Genomic DNA, 27,442 nt, shown 5'->3' on the forward strand with positions numbered 1-27,442 from the left:
ACACCACATTATGTGTGTGTGAGAAAGTGTGTTTATATACACAGACACACACTCACGACTCCTGGAGGTAAACTGGCACAGACATGCTTTAAAACCCTAAATTGGCACTTATAAGCTCCAGAACGACAGAGACACTGACTTTTTTCAACTTTAAGTAGCAAAGTCACCATCTGTACAAAATCCCAGTAATAGAGTGAAATTTCAGCAGTTTGTAACATTCAAATTCAACAATGATTCTAGATTTTACAAAAGCTTTGAACATTGCTACATATTCTGCCTGTCCTCCATTCTACTCCTCATAGCATTATAAAATGTTTCCTTGCCCAGGAATAAAATAATTAAACTGCTATATTTGGCCAAGCTCAAGATTAGGGAATTACGGAAGCAAGCATAATTTGAATCTTTGATTTTGATTACACCGCTCAATATCAAGAACCACCCCAATCATATTTCAAACAAACAGACAAATAAATAAATAAATAAATGGATGCATTAAGAAAATAATATATATTTTTAATTAATTTAAATGAATTATTGATAATAATTATTATAAATAAAGCCAAAGATAATATCAACAATAATATTCCTTGAATAATTTTTGGAAAATCATTTCTATTTCATCTTTACTCATTTTTTACATGCACAAATTTGGTTTATAATAATAATAATGAGTAGTAGTAGTAGTAGTAGTAGTAGTAGTAGTAGTGTTGTTGTTATTGTTTGTTTATTTAACGGTAAATAATAATAATAAAAAATAATATAATAATAATAATAATAATAATAATAATAATAATAATAGTTATTATTATTGTTATTATTATTGTTATCATCATTATAATAATAAGTATTATTATTAATATGAATAATATTTTTTATTTTTTTATTTTACAAAAATATTGTATTATTTTTCAATAATATTATTATTAAATAAAACATAAATATTTATTAAAATGCCCATATTTAGTAAGTATAATTTACACCACAATACTGTAGAAATTTCGCCGTTGGTTTTATTATTATTATTTATTATTGATATTATTGAATTCTTAAACTTAATTATTTTCATGCAAATTTTTTTTAAGATTCACACATCCAAAACAGCAAACACATACTTAATGCATTTAATAGTGTAAAGTATGATTTGATATCATTGAGAAGTTCCTAACAGTAACTAATCAAAACAACTCACACCCACACACACCAATCAACACAAAAAGCAAAAAACACTGATTAAAACGCCTACACAGAGTGAGAGAGAAAGATAAGATTATAAAGCCAGAGAAAGATTGTGAGAAAAAAAAGTATCTACATAATATATATACAGACATTATACACATTATCGTAAGACAAGTGAAAGTGTGATGCTGTCAAAACATTTACTTGTAGGCCTAGATCTCTGCTTCTCCAAACACAATCACTCAGGTAAAGGGTGTGAATAACATTCACACTCACAGGCATGAGTGTGACTGAGAAATCCACGCTGCTACTACACACACACACACACACACACACACACACACACACACCTACAGAGAGACCATCTGTCTAACGTTGTTAGGAAGTTTTATCAGCGTTCTGAGATACCAGAACACAGTTCTGTACAGACAAACAAAGCATCAGTTTCTCAACAAGCTTTAGTCAAAACAGACTGATGGAAAGCTGCATGTGTCATGTGTCATGTGATGTCAACTCACCATCAAAGCTCTTGAACTGGCTGTTGAGAGAGGCCTGTAAGGTGCGTCCAGACTCCTTCACATGAGTCTCAAACTCTCGTTGGCTCAGGTTCAGAAGGTTCTCCTCCATCCCAGACGTGCAGCAGGTGTAACCCTGAGAACAGACCTGCAGGTGCTCACCTGAGACAGAGAGAGACCATTAACAATGTTAGCATGACTCTCAGTAGAAATGCATTTGACTATCAATGATCAACATCCATCTGTTTATTCATTCATCCATATAACCATAAGAAAGAAAGAAAGAAAGAAACTATATAATAGGCTTACACTGGTTTACTACAGTGATCAGTGAACTGTAATTACACATGGATCTCTGACCTAATCTGAGCACAGACACATGCTCTCTGAAGCAGTATTAGTCTGTGCGTGGACACACACACACACACACACACACACACACACGTTTGTGATTTGTGCTGTTTTAGAAGGCAGCAGCAGATGGTGGTATACAGACATATTATATTTATATATAAGAGTAAGTATTTTCCTAGTGAATATTATCAGTCAATCAATCTTATAAGAAATAAAAATATGTATAGAGATATAAATCAACCCTCAACGTTGAAGCTCTGAATGTGTCAGCTGTGTCAGTATCAATTATTATTATTATTGTAACATTTAATAAATGGTTTCTATTTTATTTATATTTCCAATTTTATTTTGTACTATTATTTATAACAAAAACAATATTGTAAAAACAATAAGTATTATTTTGCTCTTTTATTAATGAAAATTATTAATATTATTATTGCCTCTCTTTTAAAAATGAATAGTTCAGAAGCAATATAGATAGATGAGTCATATTTATGCAATAAACAATGGTTTGAAGTAAAAAAAAAAACGTCTTGATGGATTTGTTAATTAATAATTAACAAGAATAATTAAAAAGAATAATTGATGGACTGGAGCACTGGAATATTGTGATGTTTTTATCAGCTATTTGGACTCTGACGGCACCCATTCGGATCCATTCTACGCGTTCCGATGAAGTAACAAACTCTTTCTACATCTTGAATAGCCTGAGGGTGAGTACATTTTCAGTGAATTTTAATTTTTAGGTAAACTATTCCTTTAAGCTCTAGTGCCTACAAACCTCCCTGTTCTTAAAAAAAAACAATTAGCAAACCACATCATTCTTATATAAGCTAACTTATATCCACTGTGCATTTTTGTGTTAGTGTGTATATCTTGTGTGTTTTGCCAGGATGGTTGTCAGTGTCAAAAAACGTGAGTCTCTACCTATGACTTGTGTGTGCGCGCACACGTGTGTTTGTCAGCGGGTGAGAGTACACTCTGTCAGAGACAGGATTCTTTTTCTAATGAGCTGGGCTGTCAGCCATTTCTATCCTGAGTCTTTTCTCCAATCCAAGGCCAGAGGAATAGAGAGAAAGAGAGAGAGAGAGAGAGAGAGACTCCAGCAGCACAGTTCATTTTCCACTATGACATATAAAAGCACACAGCAAACAGATGGAATTTAATCCAGGTCTTATCAGAGCTTAATGTTACTGCTCAATTAGGTTTACAAGCACTTGAACACTTGATGAAACCCACACAACCAATGTGTTTGGCCTATAACATCCAGCGCATCCCAAAGAAAACAGAAAACACGGATCTGACAAAATGTGTTGCTGTGAACTGGTATTGAGATTAATATGGAAGGGATGGGATTCATTGTGATTTATTTTGTGAGGCTGTGGACTGACTCACTGAAGCTACAGCAGTCAGAAAGGGCATTCACGTTATCATTTATGTCATGCAGTTGCATAAAATAAAATAAAATAAAATAATAAAAATTCAGGTTCAAAATAACATTATGTCAAGAATTTTTTTTTTCAGATTCTCATTTATTTCACAAAATGGCAAAATAAATAAATTATGAATAAATAAAATGTATAGTTATTTTTAGGTGAACTATTCCTTTAATGCATTAATGCGTGTGATTAATTTTACAATCCTTAACCCATTCAAATAGCTTAATGAAATTAAAACAAAATTACTTAAAGCTGCAGTTGGTAACTTTTGACGCTCTAGCGGTTAATAAACAGAACTGCTTGCGTCTTGCGGAAGAACATCGTAGCCGGAGCTACTTCTCTCTATTTATGTCTATGAAGAATCACAAAGGTACTGGGTTACTCCGCCGCAGTACCCCTGAAGCAATCTAAAATAGTCCGAATATAAACACTTATTATAGGTGTACCCTAGTGATTCAGGACAAGCTAAAAACACGGTTTGGAAAATGGATTCATGGTGTACTCACTTATTATATAAATTTTTCTACATTTTGAACACAAACAAAGTTACGGACCGCAGCTCTGATTGGTTGATTCTTAACGGGAGCGATGGAGTTTCTGCAAATGGCAATAGGACACTGGGAGGAGCCAGAGGAGCTTGATTTTTTCACAGATTATCTGTCTCATATTCTACTGTCAGGACATAATGACAGGTTTAACAAATATGTAAAAAATATATATTTTAAAAAGTTACCTACTGCAGCTTTAAGTACAATTTCTATTCTAACCCTTTAACCCAATTTTGCTACTCCGCTTGCGATCAGATCGCTTTGAGCTGATTAAATGGATTCAAACAATCTGTCCAAAACAGTGCTAATATAAGAGAAACCAGGCTGATTACATCAGATACTGTATATATTTGTGTATATATATATATATATATATATATATATATATATATATATATATATATATATATATATATATATATATATATATATATATATGATACAATCAATAAAAAAATAATAAATAAATAAAATGATTGCGATTGCCATTTATTTCAAACTATGGAAAAAGTTTAAAATTTAATTAAATTAAATAAAAATGGGCATTCCGATCATAAGAAATGGTAGGAAAGAACTGATTTATCCTAATTAAATATTGATTGAATTAATGTTGCTTTATAATGATAATTTATACACTACAAGCTCAAGATTTATTGAGATTAACATTATCATTTACCCTTTAATATTTGAACAGCCTAGTTCATCAGGTTTAAATATACACAGACACACAGGAAAACACACTGTTGCAGAGCTGGCAAACAGTTTTCTGTGATCTTTTGGCAGTTAGTATTCATCCGCAGCAATCCCTGTTCGATTCAGACTCACGGTGTGCTTGCTAAATTACCCCTCACAGATCAATAAAGCACATCTCTCATTAAAGTGAGCTGGGCTGGAGTTCTATTCCGCCTCAATAAATTAGAGTTAATATAAAATTGATTAGTCTGTAGGTAAAACTGGAAACATATAAACATCTTGTAAACATCTTCTGGTTTCTGCTTAGTGCAAACTAAAATAAGAGAGAGAGAGACCTTATGTGACCTCTAATAACAGCATTTAAAATGGTGAGTAAAGCCGGAGGTGTTTTTCCCCTCTAAGATCTCTCATGGCCCACTAACACACACACACACACACACACACACATAGTGAGACTGGAGATTGAAGAAAGACCAATTCACAGACCATTAACTTATCAGAGAACTCTAGGGAGGAAAACTCCTATTAGAATCCAATTAGAGAACAGAATGAGAATCCAAAAAACCCTCTAACTGTGTTTGTGGGGTGTGAGTGAGTGTGAAAGAGAGAGAGAGAGATGGGCTGAGAGAGATGAGTGAGTTCATTTTACCAGGGAGAGGAAGGAAATGTTCACTTCAAAAGCAGTTACACAGATAAAACATCACATGAAACACACAAAGCCTGCAGACTGTATGAGAAGCAGTAACTATAGCATCACCACATTCAAGAGGAAGTGATTATGGATATCTGTCTTAAAGAAACCCCTCAGAGGAGGACATTTATGTACATTCCCAGAATGAATTTCCTCCCTTCCTTTATGTCACGTGAATGTACACTTTCAAAAGTTTTCAGTTGGTAAGATTTCTAAAGGTTTTTGAAGTTTTATGCTCATCAAGGCTAAATTAATTTACGTAAAAAAAATAAAATAACGTAAAAACAGTCATTTTGTGAGATATTATTACAATTTAAAACATTTTTTCTATTCAAATATTTAAAAATGTCATTTATTCCTGATGGCAAAGCTGAATTTTCAGCATCACTGCTCCAATGTCACATGATTCTTCAGAAAGCAAGCACACATGTTGATTTGAAGGTTAAGAAACTTTTATTATTATCGATACTGAAAACAGTTTTTTTTTTCTACTTAATAATTTCATGACCATGTGTATATATATATATAAAATGTTGGGGTTTTTTTTCAATCTTTTTTTTTTTTCTTATTTCAATCAAGTTGTTTTTTTTTCCTTCTCCCTGTTGCAGCCTGGGGTTATAGGTTACAGAAGTGGGGGAAAATAATAGTAATAATAACAAAATAAGTTGCTTTATGTCATTTCTAATTAAACTAGTAACAACCCTAACCAGACCCTGAGAGAATTTACATAACTCTTTATTCACAGTACATGCACATAAACAGAAAATCAAATTATATATTTCCTTTGAGGTATGTAAGAAATAGCTTGGGCAATTTGGGCTCAGAAAAGACATCCCTTCTATATTTAACATGCTTGCTACACCACTGGCATTTTAAAATCTTTTGCTAACCGCTAAACACGTGACTTCTTATGTTACTGTATACTTTTCGCCTCCACGAGTCATCCAAACGTTTTACAGTTAACAATTATTACCTTTAATTTCCCAACTATTTCGTTCTTAGCATTGCTACAAGAGCACTGCACAAACCCCTAGACAAATTAGCTTAGCATTTAGCCTATTTACTCTTCCTGAGGAAGATGTTCCACACTGTTATAAAACAGAGAAACAAGCAGGCATTGCCCGCTTTGTTGTTTCCAAATATAAAGTGGGTTGTTTTCAACTATAAGGAAGACATTTCAGTAATTATTTTAACTTCAACACATGCTTAGCTGAGATTACAGGAGCATCATGATTAATGATAAGGTCAATGCACGCTAGAGAAAAATAATGTAAAGCAGATGACATTCAGTAGCATGTCTAAGTTTGCAAATGTCTCACATACAGTACACACACACACAGAATGATTTATTAGCAAGGACACTTTATCTGAGTGATCTGATATGAAACATTTAACACGCTTGCTCTTCACCACCCAATCAATACAACACAAGAGCCCTCACACCAAAACACAATTGCATTTCAGGGTTATCTGATAAATGAGTTTGCCAGCGGTGTGCATTTCTCTTAACGATCCACCGCAAATAACTGCAAATGTGAAGCTGCTTGTCTTGCATTAACAGGGCATTTGAAGTCTGGGAAAAATGGGCCGCATGCTTTGATAGCATCACTCATCCATATACACACACATCCTTCAGGACCTAACTACTTACTACTTACACAGAAGTGTTCTGGATGCACCACGGTAAAATGGTGGCATCAGTAATACACTGTTATTCCAAAATTTGGGGTTGGTAAGATCTTTCAAAGTGTTTTTGAAAGAAGTCCATTACGCACACCATGGCTGCATATATTTCATACAGTAAAAACAGTCATATTGTGAAATATTATTACAATTTAAGTTCACCGTTTTTTCTTTATAAATTGTATAATGTTATGAATTTCTGGGAGGCAAAGCTGAAATTTCAGCAGTCTTCAGTGTCACATGATCCTTCAGAAATCTGATTTAGTGCTCAAGAAACATTCCTTGTTATTCTCAATGTTGAAAACAGTTCTGCTGCTTAATATAATTTAATTAAAATCTGAGAAATTTGTGGCAACTGTGTTGCATTGTTTTCAGGAACCTTTGATGTAACATTTTTTTTGTTTGTAATATCTCACATTTGATCAATTTAATACATGCTTGCTTAGTAAAAAAATTTATTTCAGCCTCAAACTTTAATATGGTGCATTATATTGTTTTAAATGGATGTCAATTCACTGTACAAAAATGCCTTTTTGGTTCCAAATGTTGTAGTTACAACTTCTACCAGCAGGGGCTAATTGGATGATGCTAATCACACCTGTTCTCGCATCTCGCAATCTTATCAGAGCTCAGCTCAGTCATATATGTACACCAGAGTATTTTTGGCCTCGCAAAACAGATGAGAGGAAGTTGAGATATCATATGATAGGAAGTTGAAAGATGTGACCCATTCTAGTAAGATGCATCATTAAATAAAAGCCAGACAGAAATCCCACCCACACACAGTTCCCGTCACACACACACAGAGAGAGAGTTATCAGGAACATGATGGATTACAGCAGGGTTTAGAAATGAAGCCTGAACAGACACACACACACACACACTGGCATTCAGTATCAGTGAGCTGTAGCGTTGTGGGCAGAGAGACAGGACAGATGATCCGGTGTGTGTAAAACTAAACACAGGATTATCACTGTAACATTTTCCTGTCTGCTGCTGGATCACAGCCTTTATCTCTCTGTGATTATTTCCCACAAATTCAACTAACACACTTCGGGGGGCAGGGGGTCCCATGATAAGTAGAAAATATACACAAACATCCAAAATGCGAGCTTTTTTAGGCCAAAATTGCACAAAGTAGATACAAGTAATGCAAGTTACATAACCACTTTCATTTTTTCATGTATTCACATTTCATTCAGCCTGAGATGTATTGATTTAAAAAAGAATTTATGTGTGAAAGGGACAAAAATATAACTTTTTATATTAAAAAACAATCAAGCCTTGCCCAAATAAGAAAAGTAATGTAATGCGGTATCGCAATTAGTTACCTTTTTGTGTAATGCATTCATTTTAAAAGTAACTTTCCCAACACTGTTTTACACAGAAATCAATCACAATGACTTAATTTGAATAAATAGATTTAAAAGTACATTTTTATGTGACAAAAAAATGGATAATGAATAAAATTTGACGAACTGTCCTTATTCTCCTCAAATCAAACATGGCACTGATCGCTGTGTCAGTGATGGATATGAATCATCAGTGATCTATAATATTTCATGTCACTGATATCCAACCTGTGCGAAAGCCACTCTTTCAACAGTTAGAGGATGGGAACATTTTCCGTTTAGTGTCAAAAACTCTTTCCCTTCACTTTTTCCTGTTTCAGCTCAGTACAAAAGAGCACTAAACGTCACTCACAGCAGGAACTGTTAAACAGACAGGTGATGCTGAGATGACATTCAGATCATTACGTTTTCCAGAGAGGAATCTGGATTTCTGATCCGGCTGCATGCATCTGTCTCTGTCTAGAAGCAAAAATCACTTCAGCTTTTCACATGCAGCCTCATCAGCAGGCATTTATCAGCGTAAATGAGGGATCCGAGAAATGAACCGAACAAAAAATATGATAAGTTGAGAAAACGAGGGGGGGGAACACTGTCAGATGTTGCATAATTCAGCATTGAATGACGATACGAGAGTTATTCATTCACAAATTTTCCTAGATAAATAATTGAGGGGTTTTCTCAAAAAATATCTCTTTGCATAGTCCTGAATGCTAAACACAAGGCAAGCTATGTATCTTTTCAGCGGTGGAATATTAGTGGTGAAAGTGAGTGAAACGCAGCTGGACTCTGCTCCCTGTGGGACAGTTCTTCAGGGACACTGACATGGATCTGAATCAGAATCTAATCCGCTCAGCTGCCACTGCGCAGGTGAGTACCAGTGCCCTACATTTCTGCACACTAACCTGCTTTTGTGCATGTTGATTCACTTCTCATCCTGTACCTGTTGTCCCATTTTCTGAATGAAACACTGAGCCATAAACACATCGGATGAATTACAATGCATCTGGTGTGTCTAAAAAAGGTTTACACAGAACAATTTTAGTAGCATGAAAAATCATTTTCAATATTTCCATGTTTCGTGCTGATCTATTGTTGCGGTAAAAGTTGTTACACACTGAATAGACCTTAAGCAGGATAGTGGCATATTTCATTTTTTGACAGCAATGAAAATGAGGCTGTGAGGAATTGAAGTACAGTGTATTCAATAGATTGTACTGTTGTTTACAACATGCCAATTGTTCAGCTGAAGAAACATCTTTCGGAAAAACACCCTCCATATAACAGTTTTACAAGTTGTAGGTTATATAAATTCTGTGAGGTTTATACAGTTTATCCTTCACAGTCTTGTTTTTTTTTTTTTATGGTAAATTCAACATGCAATTCTAGGCCTATAGGCATTGAGATATAAATATGACGTTAACCATATGTAAATGATATTTAAATGAGGACAGTCACATGATTGCAATAAAATCATCCCACTTTCAGCATTCTTTGAGTCATTTACATTTTGTAAAGATTTAAAAAGTTCACATGTTCTCAGTGGACTACAAACTGTCTACACAGTACACTGAACTCTTTTCCTCCCACTGAGCATGGAAATCTTTGTTTTCATGACAAAAAGGTGAAGGGGTCATTTAGAGCTGAGAAAAATGAACACGAGGGGACGGTCCTTGACCTCATCTACAGATGGGCTTTGGTTAATCCGTTCCTTCTGCTTTTGTTTTAACATTCATTACAGACACAGACTACTGGAAAAGTCAATCCCCTCTGTGTCTTTGTGTGTTTTGACAGCATGAGATATTCTGGACTTGTGTGATTTGGTGTGTGTGTCTGGGAGAGTCAGAACAGTCTGCTGTTTAGTGACCCTTGTTGCTGAGCTACAAAGGAAGTATTCATCAAGAACGAATGTAAATCGGGTTATGGTGCAAACACACCCACAAAATGACTGTATTATCTCAATTTGCGTGGTGCAACTGCCCAGCCAAGCCAATTAGGTGCTAGTTCCAACAGGATGCAGTGGACCACCACAACCATATATACATTAGCTATACATAATTGGAATGCAATCAGTATATGAAAATTATAATACATATATTTTATGCTTATTTTATAAATACTATTTTCATAGACATAGATATGTGCAGAAGAATAGATTGAATTATAAAATGTAAATGCCTTATTAATAATTTAATACATTTATAATAATCATAAAATAAAACAAATTGATACATGATCTAGATATTCAATCTTAATTTCTATCAATAGAGAACAAAATGATACAAGAAAATGAATTCGTAAATTACTAAATTACTACTTGTCAAATAACGTTCTAGTCTGTAAGGCCTAGAGCAGCTGTCCATGAATCAGCAGACACTGTGGTCCCATCACGAAGTAAGGGCACAAAAAACACAACTCAGCTGTCTTTCTTTCATCCGTTCTGTTCTTCACTCTTTCAACACAACACCCACATCAGTCACCAGTGACTGATGAATCACATGCATGCACAGATTTGTGTTTGTCTGGAATATCTCAGCACCTCGGGCTGGATCAGAGCAAGTGCGAACCTCTTCTTGTTTAATGCCATTTTTCCCTATATGCATCAGCCTGTCTGTCTGTCTGTTTTTTTCTCTTGTTTGCTCTCTTTCTCTGTCTCTCTCTCTCTGCTTTTGCTGGAAACTGTCAGCTCTTTCTCACAGACGCCCCAAACACTGCCAGCTCACTTGACTATACGTGTGTTTGAAATAGAAATTAGACTAAAGCTTTAGTGAAAGAAATGCAAGGCATTGAAAAAAGGTTCGAATGAGTCAAATCTGACACCCACAGAGAAGAAATAACCTGAAAGGAAAATCAAATGAAGAATAATTTGCATAAATGAGAAGTTTTAATGAAAATATATCTCAATTTTTCTGTTTAAGCTATTTTTGATCAAATAAAGGCAACCTTTGCCAACATAAAAATCAAACTGATTCAAGAAACATGTACTCATCTTTTACCTTATTTTTGTATTTTAATTTGTATTTTAACTTTATTCGTTGATTCATTTTAAATTAAGAATAAAAATAAACATACAGTAGGTGTAAAAAAACCCCCATTAAAATAACCTAAATGAAGTCTTCTGGACTTTGGAGGAGCAACCTCTGAGCAATAAATTCTCCCTCTGGCCAGCTGTCAGCCTGTTCTCCATAGCGCAGATGCAGTTGCCCCAAACTAACTAGAACTAGAATCAGCTTCAGAGGAAGAGGTGCTGTGCACTGAGCGCGGGTCAAATGAGGCAATCGTGACCTCCACAGAGACGACATCTCAAAATACACATTTGTATCCTCTCTCACACACACACATATTCCTTTGTGCCCGTGTGGGTGGGATACGCTCCATCTTACTGACAGCCTGAGGTGGGGTCATGTTAAATATGTGTGTGTGTGTGTGTGTGTGTGTGTGTGTGTGTGTGTGTGTGTGAATAACACCAGCTATCTCTGTGTCCCGAGGGTTATGTGTCTGTTCATATGCAGATAGTTCAAGTAACATTCACTAGCCTTTGTTTCCTTAATACAGAAACAACTCCATTCCAATATTTAACACCCAGCGGGCAGGAATCATGTTCATCCAGGCAGACTTAAATACACCCTGGAAAACTGAAATATTCATCGTCTCACCTCAGGAGATATAAATGAGAGGTGAAGGCAAATATAATTTAGCTGTCAGGACGGAACTGTGATGGGGTTCTGCCAGTTTGCAGATGAATTACTATGGTGTCTAAAAGCGCAGGAGCGCTAACTGGACAGGCTAAAGCCTGGACACATCAGAAGACAATCCGTTAAGAGCTTTTCTTTCAACTACAACAGCATCTGTGACTTGTTAGTGTTAGTGTGGGTGGTTGTGAGGGTATTGCTAAGGTGTTCTGGATGTTGGTGTTCAAAATTGTTTTTGTATTAAGCAAATTGGTATCAACTGTACAACTGTAGAGTTTGGTATTAGCATGTTGCTATGCTTCAGTGTTTCAGGCACAAATCAGGACAGCCTTTTTGAAAACAAAAACAACATACATAAATAATGGACAAAGTATATATCTAATTATATCAGTTAATTATTATGAATCTTGACTTATTGTTTTAAATGTAATATAAGTAAAATACACTTCAAAAGGGATCTGTAGAAATAAAGTAAAAACAATATTGTGAAATATTATTATAATTTAAAATAACTATTTTCCATAACATATTTTAAAATGTAATTTATTCCTGTGATGCAAAGCTGAATTTTGAGCAGTGTCACAATGTCTCTTTCAGAAATAATTTTAATATGCTTATTTGGTGCTCAAAAACTTTTTCTTATTATTATCAATGTTGAAAACAGTTGTGTTGCTTAATATTTAACTGTTTTTTTTTTTCAGGACTCCTTAAAGAAAATTATATATATATTTTGCAACATAATAAATGTCTTTACTGTCCCTTGTGATCAATTTCATTCTTGGATCCTTACTGAATAAGAGTATTAATTAGTAGGGTAGCCAGTTATAACATAAAATTACTGACGCTTTTTAATGCTTTTTAGACAATTTGTTGTTTCAAATTTTTATTTTAGTAAATTATGATAGATACAATAGGAAAAACAATTTAATTAAATACAGGAATATTTAACTGGATGATATCTAATCAAACGTGGAAAAACAGACTAAAGCATAAACTGTTTAAGAATATTTAAACAGTCATAGCACACAGGAAGTGATGTCACACTCCTTGTCTTTCCCAAGGTCATCCATTGTAGCCTATGCCCACATTGACCCATAAGAGTGTGCATCTCACCGTCACATGGGCATCAGACACAAAGAAACCTGGGACACAGTCATAGGACCCATGCTGCTGACTCATGTGGGGCCATAATGTGATATTTCAGCACAATGTGCATCTTTGAGTGATATCGAACAAGCTCTGGCATGAACGCTGAGGATTAGCTCAAGAAATCTGACACACTCTGACACTCTCCTGCTAGAATCATCCATAAGTGTTCAGGAATTCAGTCTTCCCGTTCTTTAAATACCATACGCCAGATGTAATTTGCAAGCAACAGATATCAATTAAATAACATTTTAGTGAATATACAACAGCATCTCTTACACAGTGAGTAGGGTTGGGCCGATAGACGATGTCATCGGCTGATAAACATCATGATGTTGAGCCGGCATCATGATCCCCCCATCACTTACGAGATTCGCAATATGTTTGTCATTGGTACTGAGGATCTGCAAATCATTCACCATCGTCCTCAGTCATCTCTACTTACACAGTGTCTACACTGAATGCATCTGTTGTTGTATAGCGGCGCACCGCATCAGCTTAAGACTGTCTACACTGGACGCAACAAAGCGACCATTAAATTATTTGAAATTTGTGTCAGCAAGTCATAAATATAACACAGCAGCAGTTCACTGTCAGGGATTTGTGGTGCCATGCCTTGCCGCATCCAGTGTAGACAACATCACTGATTATCATTATATATTGACAGATATATATAATTAAATCTCTTTTTTAGATCAGTGGTTCTATAGTATTTTGTCACGTCACGGCTCACATCCGGTGTAGACACAGTGTTAGGAATCGTTAGTTGTTTCCCTTATAAGGATTCACGCTTCGGTAACACCACCAACAAAAACCCAACCTCTCCCCGCTCGCGTCATCATCCATTGTGATGTTTCACTGTATACATCGTCTGATGCCAAATTTGTCGCCCAACCCTAACAGTGAGAAATTAAATCTAATATTTTGATTGATTAGTCAACTGGCATAACATCACAAATTAAAATGTGAATGAGAGCAGAAGTCAAGTAGGAAGCTGGTGCGCATGCAGCCTGAAATGCTGCTCAACCGGGCGGCTCAGAGCCAGGCATCGTGCCAGCCTGTCCTATCGGGGCCGATACACGCAACAACATGCACACACAGTATCCAAGGGACCACAAGAGTTCATCTGTCCCTGTCTCTGCCGGAGTACAATCCAATTTAAAGTTTTCAAATTGCTGTAACACACATCATTCACACTCTCTTACAGGCGTCAGCACGAACCCTCATCCTCTAGTCCCCAACGCTCAGGCCACAACCAGCCAGTAGGAAAAATTGTTGTAAAGATCGGTGTTCCCTGACATAAATTTACATAATATTATGAATTTCATAAATAATAAGGTAAAGGTTTGGAATTCAGGTTTGTAATTAATTGAAAAGATCATTGAAACAGACCGTCTGGTCATGGTTTTAGGCCTCAGCAGGCACAAATTTGTTTATTTGCCTATAATGATTAATGAAGAGACGGTACTCTGGCATTATCTAGAAGATAAAATAAGTTCATTAAAAGGAAATGAGGTTGATATTGATGAACGAAGCCATTCTCGAGAAAATCCTCTGGAGAGTGATATTAGATAGCTGGAGCATTAAGAAAGTCTGCAGTCTATAATTGGTGGTTCTGGCTAAGGCAATCATCCGTATTATTTTTGTTCATATTATGAATTAGGGGTTTGAACATAACACCGACCTAAAGTATTTCAGGTTTTAAACCAATTATGCCATGGACATGAAAAATACCTAAAATCTTGTGGCTTACACTACTTTGACTTAATTCTGTTTTGCTTTTATACTCTAGAGTACAAAGATGATCCTTTTTTTTGTGTAATAGCTGTTCATGAACAGTTAAACTGCTCACTGTTCTTCAGAAAAATCCTCCAGGTCCTGCTTCTTTGGTTATCCAGAATCTTCGGCATATTTGAACCCTTTCCAGCAGTGACTGTATGATCTTTGAGATCCATCTTCACTGATGACAGCTGAGGGTTTCACACACAACTCTAATTTCAAAAGGTTCAAACATTCACTATTGCACACACTTAGAGTGGGGGGTGAATTTTTTTTTAATTTAAAGATCAAGTTAAATTTGAATTATTTTGTCTTCTAGGAAACATGTAAGCATATTCTGTTTCTGAAGGGCAGTAATGAATGAAAACAATATAAAATATTTAAAATAAAAATAACAAAAATGTACACATCTTTATCCTGATCAAAAGTTTTCACCCCCCCAGCATTGTGTCTACTGATACTTTTGTTTATTGCAGCCATGATGAATAAAACCCATAACCATAAGACCATCATTTCTAAGTGTGGCCAGAGCGACTACTCAACCTGCATATGTAATCTTTCATTCACAGTTACAAACGGTTTCTTTCATGCATGGCACCACTCACATTAACAAAGCTACACAGAGACAAAAGTACAGAGAAATAGGAATAGTAGATAAGGAATGGCTACATGTTCAATATCAGCTTTCTTAATATTTTTTTTACATGAGCGCACAGACAGCGTTGAGGTACAGGGAGTAAATTAAGGCGTTTTGACGGATGAATGGGGGCAGCGTTTAGAGGAATGCAATGTTCTTTCTCACCATCCACTTCTCCCTAATCCCTCTTTCATAGTTGCACTGAAAGGAAGCTTTTCATCAACAGAAGGTTGAAAGGCATGAATGCCCATCTCTCTCACCGTCTCCCCCTGTGTATCTCTTTTTATCCCACTTTCGTTTTAAAAACCACATTCCTCCTTCGGTGTTCAGGTACTGATCTTTTGTTCTAATGCCCATTTTTCTCTTTCCATCTCTCTCTCTCTCTCTCTCTCTCGCCCCTATGGCCATGAATTTTAGAGAGATTCCTTCTTGCACTTGTTGGGGGAAAATAATTCAAGTTCCTAACTAACCCCAGCCACATTTCTGTATTGCCAACAGGGCTCTGCTTTAAGTTAATATCTGGTAAATATCTGTAAACCTTATTGGAAAATAATTTCCAGCAGCATCTTTAGAGAACAACATGTATGTCTTACATTCTATGATTTCTGTTTTTTTAATTCTCTATGCAGACCTCGAGATTAAAATAAAAAAAGATCAGCAGCAGTAAATTAGCCCTTTCTATGGTGTCTACATGAAAACAAAAACTCAAAAGAGTTCCTGTTTACTGAATTGCTGCACCACTTTAACACAAAAAGTGAATGTGTGCCACAAAGGAGAGCAGCAATAGCTAAAATGGTCAAATATTATCTGACAGATTTTATCCACATCCACATACTTCAAATTGGCTGACTCGTTTGTCAATATTTTTTCAGTCTGGAGAACAGTTGTCAGACATTCAAATATTAGCTGAAAGCATCAGTATGACTACACGTGTGTGTTTGCATAAAGGTTGCTGGTTGGAACATTTCAGACGTGACCACACTTACATCATTTTGCCCTTTACCCTCCACCACAGTGGCTTACAAAGCACATATTGTCCAACTCTTTCTCTTTATACTTTTTTTTACTCTCATCATAAAGAGCTGGCTGAGTGAATGGATGAAAGGTTCACATTTAATTCAGTTGAAATCTGTCAGTCTGCAGCGTGTTGTGCCAAAAACACAAAGTGCATGTCAAATCATGTGCCACGGGATCTTTGAGAAGATCTCTTCCTCTCTTTCCATATAATATTTCCAAAGCAGCCAATCAATACAGGAACAGTATTGTATGGAAAACCCAACAGAGCTCACAGGCACTAGCGAACATCATGAACAACGGAAGGGTTTGCAGAGTTTATGCCTATTACTAAATTATACTAAACATACACAAACAGGGTGATGCAAATAGACATTAAAGTGCAGGTGTTCATTAGCAAGAGCTGATGGGAAGGTTGAGATTTCCTCATTGTTCCAATTATACATTTTGCAGCAATTTTTCTTGCAGCAAGAGTTTGTGGTTTGACAGTTCACCTTCTGACTTCATCTTAAAGATGCAGTGTGTCATTTCTACACCACAGAATTGCATAAATAATTGTTGTTTTCAACAGGGTTACAATGACTACCCAGTCTAGTGCTGTCCCAAATCACGACATTAGATGAATCAAAATTGCTATGAAAGGCAGCTCAAACAAACAGATTCTATTAGGCTACTGTAGTGGCACAGAAATAAATGCTTTACCTTTAGGAAAAATAGTTTTTTAGGTTTAAAGGTGCTGTATGTAAGATTTTGACTCTACTAAAGCATAAAATAACATAATATGCTTGAAGATATTTAAGAAACATGCTAAGTTACCATAATTGATTATCTGAAAACAATGCTACAGTCAGTTATTCTCCTTTGAAAATGTGCGTTCCAGGCCAGAATGTCAGTCTTTGTTTTGGTTTGTGAATCTGCCCACTTCCAGTTTACTCAATTGTATTTTGAGACCCCGGGTTGCCAGTTGGCGGAAAACACAAAGTTTTTTATTTCATTCATCATCAAGGGTGCTTTTTGCATCCCGTTTGTGTCATCAATCTTGAGTCAAGTCTGAGGAGGACGAGCCGGGTGAAAAAAAAACCTTGCCGGTATTTTTAATTTGGAATGCAATACCTTGTTCAACCACTCTGTGTCAATCCTACATACTGCACATTTAAAGGCGAATATATAATTTTTCTGCTTTAAAAATAACAGAAATCCCTATATCTATGTTATATATATTTTTTTGTTGTGTACTTACATCATCCCGAAAGTTTCCACGAACTTTCAAATCCGGAGAAAATTCTAGTTTAATTAGAAGACACGGCACGTTTCTTTATTTCTGTTTTGTCGTCCCGTCTATTGCGTCATATAAACTTTGACCCCTCTAGTTTATCTAACTTCCTGCGGAACCGCCAAATACAAAGGTGAACAGAAACAAAGACGAGACGAAGAAGAAAAAGTAGTAGCCTTGATCGAGACTATTATATTTTATATTTATATTGTTTATATTTATATCTAAACCTCAATCAATAACTTAGTTATGGATCATGATTATGCTTTGCCTGCACATTCTGTGAAGTGCAAACGTACGGGTGAAATAAATGACCCAAGATGGTTTTGGGACAAGAGAAGCAAGACGACATGGGTAAATATTGGAGTTGCATTTCCAAGATAGAGAGAGCTTCGTGACAAGCTGAAACTACAGAGAGATGCCGAACTCGCTTGCATTCTGATAAACAGGTATGCATCCATTCAGCTAACTAATATTACTACTAGCTAGATGGAATATTGATTTGATAGGGGTCTCATAATTCATATATCTCTCCGTTCGAAAAGACGTGATTGTCAAAATACTAAGTTAGAATGAGTGAGGAATGTGGGAAGCGACAGAGCGCGTGTTCCAATGAACAACAACTCCCATGAGCCTTACGCTCTTTCCCGACGTCATCAAAGTACGTCTTATGTTATTATTTTGATTGAGTGACCCCTGGTGGCCAAAAATTCCATTCTGTACGTTTAAAGCCAGATTGCAAAGAGGAACCTTTTAAGCTGTATAAGGAACATTTTATTCGGTAGTACTTCAAAAAAACATCTATCCACTGGTACTTTAAAGAACTCAGAAACCAAAACACTGATCTGAGTAACCTATAATGAACGTATTTACCATATTTTCTGGACTATAAGTCACACTTTTTTTCATAGTTTGGCTGGTCCTGCAAACTTATAATCAGGTGCGACTTATTTATCAAAATGAATTGGACATGAACAGAGAAATGAACCAAGAGAAATGAACCAATAGAAAACATTACCGTCTCAAGCCACGAGAAGGCGCTCTATGCTGCTCAGTGCTCCTGTAGTCTACCACTGGTTCTAAATAAATGCGACTTATAGTCCAGTGCGACTTATATATGTTTTTTGCCTCATCATGATGTATTTTTGGACTGATGCGACTTATACTCCGGTGCGACTTATAGTCCGAAAAATACGGTAATCTCCAAAACACATAATCGTCAACTCAAGAATCCTATATAGCAAAAGGCTTCTGTGTTGAACTTAAAATCTGCAAAAAGTGTAGAGTTCATAGGATGTTGTTAAGCATTTAGTGCTCATTTTAGAATAGTTTTCCATGATCAGCACAAACTAACATCCCAGTCCAGTGAATACTGATCTATGTGCAGATCATAACCCTCCAAAACAGGAAACTGAAGGCGGTGGTGATGTTTCTAAATCAGACACGTCAATGCTCTAACCTCCTTCCAGAAACCAAACAGCTCATTAAAACCGAATGACAACACAAGTGAGTCAGACTACTTAAGTGATCCATCAGAGGAAAGGCAAAGGTTGCATAAAGAACACATCCTGGAGGGGCAACTTTTCAAAATGAGCTGAGAATTTCTGGAGGGCTCTTAAACGCGCAAAGGCAATTGCTCAAAATAAGGTCAAACACATGCGCAGTACTTAAAACATACTTTAAGCCAAAAGCTAGATTTTTCCTTTTACTATTGATGTAAGTGGTGCTTGATTGTGCACGAGTACTGCTGAAATGCTGGTGTGCTGTTGCTAAGGAGGTTTTTAGTATGTTCCTCAGCTAGGTGGTTTCTAGGGTGGTTTCTTACTGGCCCAAGTAAAAAGAGTTCACCCAAAGCCTCTACGCCCTCTTAAAAATAATGGTTCTTTAAAGACATCTATGGTTCCATGCAGAACCATTTTTCAATGCACAAAAGCTTCTTTATACTGGAAAGACATTCTTTAGAATGTTCAAGAAAATAGTTCTTCTAAGGTTCTCTAACCCAATTTTGGAACTGTTATTTTGTGAGTGTATGGTGTTCATTTAAATCCCAACCCTAAAAGTATCGTCACATTAGCGAACATTTTATGAAATCGTGTGGGCAAAACATCTTTAAATTATAAATATTCTTCGCTTTAAGAAAATAATGGTTCTCATAAGAACCGTTATTTTTTAGAGCGAGTCATTAAGAGACATTCAAATTCCAACTCTAAGGTTGGTCACATGAACAAAGCTGCAGTGAAATTTTATGGGCAAAAACCATCTGTTGTCGATAGTGCAGCAATGTATGAAGCACAGCTCACAAATTAATTTTCAAACCAAGTAGATTTCGGTCTGTCAATGTGGGGAAAATCTAAAGGGGGAAATCTTTCGCCCACAGCTGAAATTCCCAATTGATTCCTGTCTTAATGACTGGATTTGCCCTGTGAAAATTCGCCGAACAACAGTAAATCTGACCCCACCTTAAGTGTGAGCGATAGCCTTAAGTTCAGTAAGTACTGCTTGCTCATATTTCAGAACAAGGTCCACACACACATACACCGTCCTGTCTGGACAGGCTCAGTTCAAAATTACAGGCTGTCAAAGAGGGAGCTGATGTTCTCTGGCAGCTTAATCCGAACGTGCATGACACACAAACACACTTTACCGCCTGCCAGACTGAATCTGATCCTGCTAAATGACAAGGTGTTTTGTGTCTGTTTCTGGGTGCGGGTCTGGGTTTGTCTACACTGTGTGGACCAAATGTCCTAACATGGATAGTATTTTCTTGTTTATATATTGTACTTTTGCATGGACAAGCAACTCACGTTTTCTTCAGAAAATATAGTTTAGTTTGTATTATCAGTTGACAAGCATGTTTTTTCTTGGGCGATATATCATTGGGCAAATACATGTCATTCCAGTTTAACACACTTTCCAGTGCACTGAGCAAGAGAGATAAAGAGAAAGTAACATGTAGGAATGAGGGAATGCATGGTAACACACACACACATACACACACACACACACAAAACCCCACATCGTCCTTGGTTTCTGTTCGTCCTCCAGTTGAGTGTATAGGACAGATCGCTCGTGCCCTCAGAGGGCAGTGGGATCCCAAAGAACATGATTAGGGGATGTTTGACAAGCACACCATGAATTCTGTCCTTGCTTTAAGTGCAGGACATAAATAAACTCCAGAGGATTCAAAATCAACCATATCAGCTCTGCTTAAAAAAAAAAAAAACACACACACACATCTATAAAAACACACACACTCAAATACTGTACTGTAGCTGCAGTGCTTATCACAAGGAGGTCATTCACATGAACATTTTATCAAAATTACATGCGCATCATTTTAAGCTGCTAAATGAGCTGTGAAGGAAGAAGAGATAATGAGAGAGAGAGAATTAATGTTACTTTCTAAATTTTTCACAGCAATTTAGTCTTTTGGTGAATTTGTTGATTATTTGTTCATTTAATAAAAAATAATTCTATTTTTACACAACTGATCAATATAGAACAAAGTATTTTATTAGCTTATTTTAAATTAATGTCTTTAATGTTTAATGTGTTACACATTCATTCATTTTAATAATAATACTTAAAATAATAACATTCATTATTATTACAAAATGTGTCTTTTGGTAAGTTTATTGAGTTTTATTTCCTACTTTAACATACACATTCTTATTTGAACTATTGTTTGATTTATTTGTTCTATTTTTTAATACTGGCTAAATTATTTTATTTTTACAATTCGTTATTGTTCTGCATCAGTAATTCAATTCAATTCAGTTTTTAAATTAATGTTTTATTGTTTAAAACATTTATTTCATTTAATTCATACTAAAATAATTTCATGTATTCATTACTTTAGCAGTAAATTAGTATTTTGAAAAATGTGTTTTTTCTTAGTTTTATTCAGTTTTACACAATTCATATTTTTATCAATATTAATTCACTTATTTTATTAGTTGGTTTTACTTATTTTATTTGTTGCTTGTTCTGCATCAGTTACTTTTTTAATTAAAAACAATAATTTCATTTAATTATTAATTCATTATAATAAAATAACTAAATTAACAAACAAGAGGTGGCCGTGATGAAAGTGAGATGACAAATAAAACACGAAGAGGAAGATGATAGGGGGACAGATGGTGAAAAGCAGAAGAGTGAGACAAGGACAAGGAGAGAGAATGATGGATAGAGGGCGGATGCAGAGAAAGATGAGCAAAGAAAAACAGAGGGAGGGAAGAAGCTCCAGTGTTCCGCTTAGAAACGGATTACGGCCTTGATGTTCCTCAGATATTCAATTTCTCAGAGGCATTTTAATCCCACGGGGAACAAACCCTGCAATATCTTTCTCTCACTCTCTGTTTGTGTTTTGTGTCTCTTCTAATGCATTTCTGTCTTTAGTTAGACTGAAGAACAAACACTGAGTTCACCAAACAGTACGGAATACCACGTCATTGCCAAAAACCCAACAGAGGCCAAACACTTCCCTCACTCATCCCTCACCTCCACTAACAAACCACACACTGGGTTTGGCTTCTGCTTGAACTGTCCTCACGTTCTCATTAAACCATGACGAGATCAACACAGGTGCCAAGAGAAGCTGAAGAGGTCGTGTCATAAAGTTTAGAGCTTAGTTTTAAAAGGACCATATTCGTTTTTTAGAAAGTTTCCCCTTAAAGAGAAATTTCAGTTCGGTCATTAATTCACCCTAAATATCGTGCACTTCAAAATAAATAAAAATAAAATAAATAGTCAAAAGAGGTAAAACTATGCACTATAGTTTTGCCAAGGGTAAGTTGTTTTCTGAATATTGTCTGGTCTTTCTTCTTCAGAGTTTATGTATAGAACTTTTCAAAATCTTATTGAACAAAGAAATAAAAGAAACCACAACAGGGTGTTGTGATATAAAGATCAGCTGATTCCTGTGATGTCTGTGAATGTGATGTCAGAGCTTTATGCGGTCGTCTTTGTGTGCTCGAGACTCTTTCATATACCAACTGAGTTTCTGTCTACACATTCATTGTCATCTCATCAGCGGTGAAAGGCTTTAATCTGAGAGCGGCTGTAACACGCTGTATCATGACCCAGCTCTGCGCAATCTCAACATGATGTCATTAGACTCCCAGCATGCATCAGAACGGTCTATTACTACAAGGCCGCCCACTGTGATAATCTAACCCATGATGGCCTGCAGAGGAGGATTACACAGCTGTTGGGTCTCTGAACACTGTCACCCATTCAGGTGATAGATGTCTTGTAAATAAAATCCACAGTCCTGACCGTGGTAATGGCAGACATGTTAACTATCATCGGCAAAACAATTGCTTCAGAGAGCCATCCTGAAGAAATGTCTTCCAAAATTCACTAGGTAGGGATCATTATCATTTGTAAGAAACTGCTGATTCCGCATCACAATTCAATTTACAACGTTTTGGAGACGGGGGGGGGGGGGGGGGTATCAAGAAAGGTCCAAAAGCCAGGATTCGAACTCGGGATGCCCATACTGTTATGTGTTGGCACTACTGATGCTGCAACATTTTTGTATTTCGGAGGAAGAGACGATAAACATCTTTAATTGGTTACCATTGCTAACAAGACAATCTTTTCATTACATGAAAATGTACCTGTAGGAACCTCTTTGCAAGAGGAGAAATACATAATAGTAAGTACATATATTTTGCAGTGATATGCACAAGCTAAAATAGCATACTTGTGATTGCGTTGTGTTTGATCAGGTAGGTTTAGGTGTAGTGCAGATGGTACGTTATTTTAAACCATTGAGGAGCATTAGACTTACCGTGCCACTCAATTGACATTTTAAGTCGGAACTGCATTTACGTACAAAAACCAACGTCACATAAAACGTACCATATGTACTTCATCTGTTACAGAAAAAAAAAAAAAAAACACTCTTTTCGCACCACTCAGAGGACTTTTCACATCGAATATGTTCCGAAAAGTACATGGCGCTACATATTTCGCTCTAGTAAAAAAGTTCCCAGAGGTACTTTTTGGGGAACAGATCAGGCTCAGTAAAAAAAATAAAAATAACAATAATAAATTACATTTAAAAATCATTGACCGGGTATGACTATGGGGTCTGAAATAAAGTGTAACATTTATTTAACATCTAATCTTTTTTACTAGATTTCTTATTATATTAATTTTAATTTTCAATTAAAATATGTGTGAATTATTACCATAGTTATTGCAAAAAAAGTTCTCGATATTGCGATATTCAGAAACTCAACAGGGGCTCTTTTCACGTAATGATATCACTTCAGTGTAACCACTGGCCTTCAAACAAAGTTGATGTGCAGTACGAACGTGTCATTGTAATATATGGTCTGCAAACTTTTATGAAGGTTTATGCTGCTTTATCAATTAATAACTGCTGGTATTTAAATTTAGCCGTGAAACTATCAAATTAGATTAGATTTAGATTAGATTCATCTTTATTGTCATTGCACATGTGAGGTACAAGGCAAGAAATGCAGTGTGCCCAGGTGAATCAACAACATTAAAACGGCAAAACCTGGATCTTACAGCCTTGACTATTCCAGTGCAGCTGTAGTGGCTCAGTGCATTTGGCTGGAAATGAGAAAATTACAAATTAAAGCAACAAACATCTTATTGGAAATGAGTCAGCTTTCAAACAGAGCCTATGTTGTTGGAGTGTATCAAAAACCACAAAATGCACATCATTCATGAGAGTAATGAAAGATTAGACTAAACAGCCCAAGCACCTGGAGAACAGAACACACAATGGTCATGATATGAACACACACACACACACACACACACACACTTTTCCCAATCTCTCACAATTATCTAGCCCTAATCTCAGCCTCAGACAGCACAAACACAGACTATTTACTGATTTATCTGATGCAGATTCAGATAATACAGACCCGAAATGGCACAAAAACAAAACTAAATTTGGTTGGTCTTTTAACATGTCAATCAGACAATCACTTCCAGTCTAAGTGTCAGTATTAAGATTAAATGTGGACCAGGCCTTATGCAATGGAGCAAAAGGCCTGACACTGCTGGACCAAACTAACCCTAACACACAAACACGCACGCACATGTATAATGGTCCTTGGCTCCTTCTTCTAAGTAATCCCAGAAACCATACATGACAGCACAAATGTAACATTAGCACAGGCTTCAAAGAGCCAGGTACGGATTAGGTGATCCCTGAAGAGGATCAATAACTGTCACATCCGCTGCTTCAGCTAAAGCCTAGAAAAGCCAGACAGTGTCCACCAACAGCTTTTATATCAATACACTCACTCTCAATCCACAGCCAGACCTCTGAGAGCTATATCTATTCATCTCAAAGCAACAAACTGATTCTCGCAGAATATCAATAACTAAGAAACTAAGAAAGAGAAATCAGAAAAGGAGGAAGGAAGGCAGTGTCAGAGGAAGCGTATGTGCATTATTGGCATATTATATATATATAACAATAGTTTGAATTTAATATACACAAAATGCACACATTTCTTAAAATAAATTATATTAGCAGTCACACATATGCAATTAAAATAAAAACAAAAAATATATAATATCATATTAGTAGTGGCATCGATGTGAAGATTCTTCATCATGGCGACTATCTAATGAGCAAGTTACACTAAGCAATCAAAGACGATTTGGGGCCATTTCACAAAATTGCATGCAAAGGGTCAATATCAGAGCTGGAAAAAGTAAGCATGATATCACTCCCATGTACCTCATTTCACTCCATCTTTCTGTTTTCCCTGCTTTTTCTCTCGTATCTACAAATACAACACCCTGCTACCCAGCCAACATGTAAACAAAGAAGGTCATGTCTGACGTCAGACATAATCAACAGCAGTCAGAAATCACTCTTGTTATGTAACAATGCTAATCACTGTGATTCCCAACAGCTGGACTGTCTCATTTACACAAGAGAAAGAGCAGCACAGGGCACTATGAAGGGCACAGCCTAATCTGCTCGCTACATATTGCTCTTTCTAGTTGTATTTGATCTGATTAGTATACATTATGACCTAATGTTTGCCTTAAAGGGGTAGTTCACCCAAAAATGAAAATTCTGTCATTAATAACCCACCCTAAAGTCGTTTCAAACCTATAAGACCTTTGTTCATCTTGGGAACACAAATTTAGATATTTGTGAATGAAATTAAGAAATTAAGATACTCTCTGACCCTTCCATAAACAAGACCCTATGGAGAGAATAACATACGTAAACAACTTATGCAACATATGTACACGGCATTTTTGTGACCTTTTTCATGTATTTTCTTAAAGTCCTACTAAATTGTATGCATAATATAAGATATTCAAAAAACATATTAAAACAGTTCTACATTCTAATTCTTAGAAAAACTGTAAAGGTTCTGGTAATTGGCATTATATATTACGTTTTATGGGCATTTCCTTTAACCCTAAAACACAACCCAAAGCAAATCATAATTCAATGATGGAAAACCTGTGAAAAACCATTAAAGAAGTTTCCTTCATAATAACAGTACATTTCCTAAGATTGTTCTTGTCTCATCTAGTCAACAAGTTGGTTTCTACTGGCCCGGCCTAGCTGGTCTACATTTACATTTATTCATTTAACTGACGCTTTTATCCAAAGCGACTTACAATTGCTATATATGTCAGAGGTCACTATAAGGGTTAAGTGTCTTGCTTAGGAACACATTGGGTACATTGGTGTCTCACAGTGGATTCGAACCTGGGTCTCTCACACCAAAGGCATGTGTCTTATCCACTGCGCTGATTCCATCCCAAGTCTAGTCTGGTTCACCAAAAATTTATTTTTGGTGATTTCTACTTCGATTATCCAATATCTATTAATCTGAAATTGAGAACACGGATTCAAGCATAAAAAACATTTTTTTATTCTTTCTTGTATTAAATGGGAAAACAAAAATCAATGTGCTAGAAGCATTTTTACAGACACATTTGAAGCTCAAACAGCACACAGGTACAAGAATGATGGAAGAGTAAAACGGGGAAAGAACAGGAATAGGTTTTCTAGTAGACTGTAAATCAGCTGTGACTTTCTATTGAAAGTAACAAAGAGATGGACTCGTGTCATGGTGAGATGTAATGTACTGTAATGACTTTGAGGAGACCCACTGGTAAAACTGATGTGTCAGCATTGCTCACTTTCTTATGGTCTTTCTCTCCCGACCCATCCATCTCCCTCCTCTCCTTCCTCCCGTGTGGATTTGCGATTCAATTTTGTTGAGTGATGCCATGTGGTTGGGTCACAGAGGAGAACACCTCCTTTCACAGCCAAAGAGACAGATTCCTTCTATGTGCTGGACTCATTTAAGAGAAGCTCAGTGTATGCTGACCACATACATCTGCCGTAAAACTCAACCTCATCAGCTAACTGCTACTGTTAATAACTAATATCTGTGAACTAATCACCATATTTCAAAATCCACA

The 27,442-nt window shown here is 36.1% G+C and overlaps 1 protein-coding gene across 1 annotated transcript in view; it reads right to left on the bottom strand.

Annotated features, from left to right (window-relative positions):
* Positions 1-27,442, bottom strand: part of gpc1b (glypican 1b) — a 59,412-nt gene that overhangs the window by 23,137 nt on the left and 8,833 nt on the right. The window contains exon 2 of the mRNA XM_026207141.1: positions 1,695-1,853. Coding sequence (XP_026062926.1) covers positions 1,695-1,853 — 159 coding nt within the window. The remainder of the gene's footprint in view (positions 1-1,694; positions 1,854-27,442) is intronic.

This window comes from Carassius auratus, chromosome 27, assembly GCF_003368295.1.
Source record: "Carassius auratus strain Wakin chromosome 27, ASM336829v1, whole genome shotgun sequence".
Classification (NCBI taxonomy): domain Eukaryota; kingdom Metazoa; phylum Chordata; class Actinopteri; order Cypriniformes; family Cyprinidae; genus Carassius; species Carassius auratus.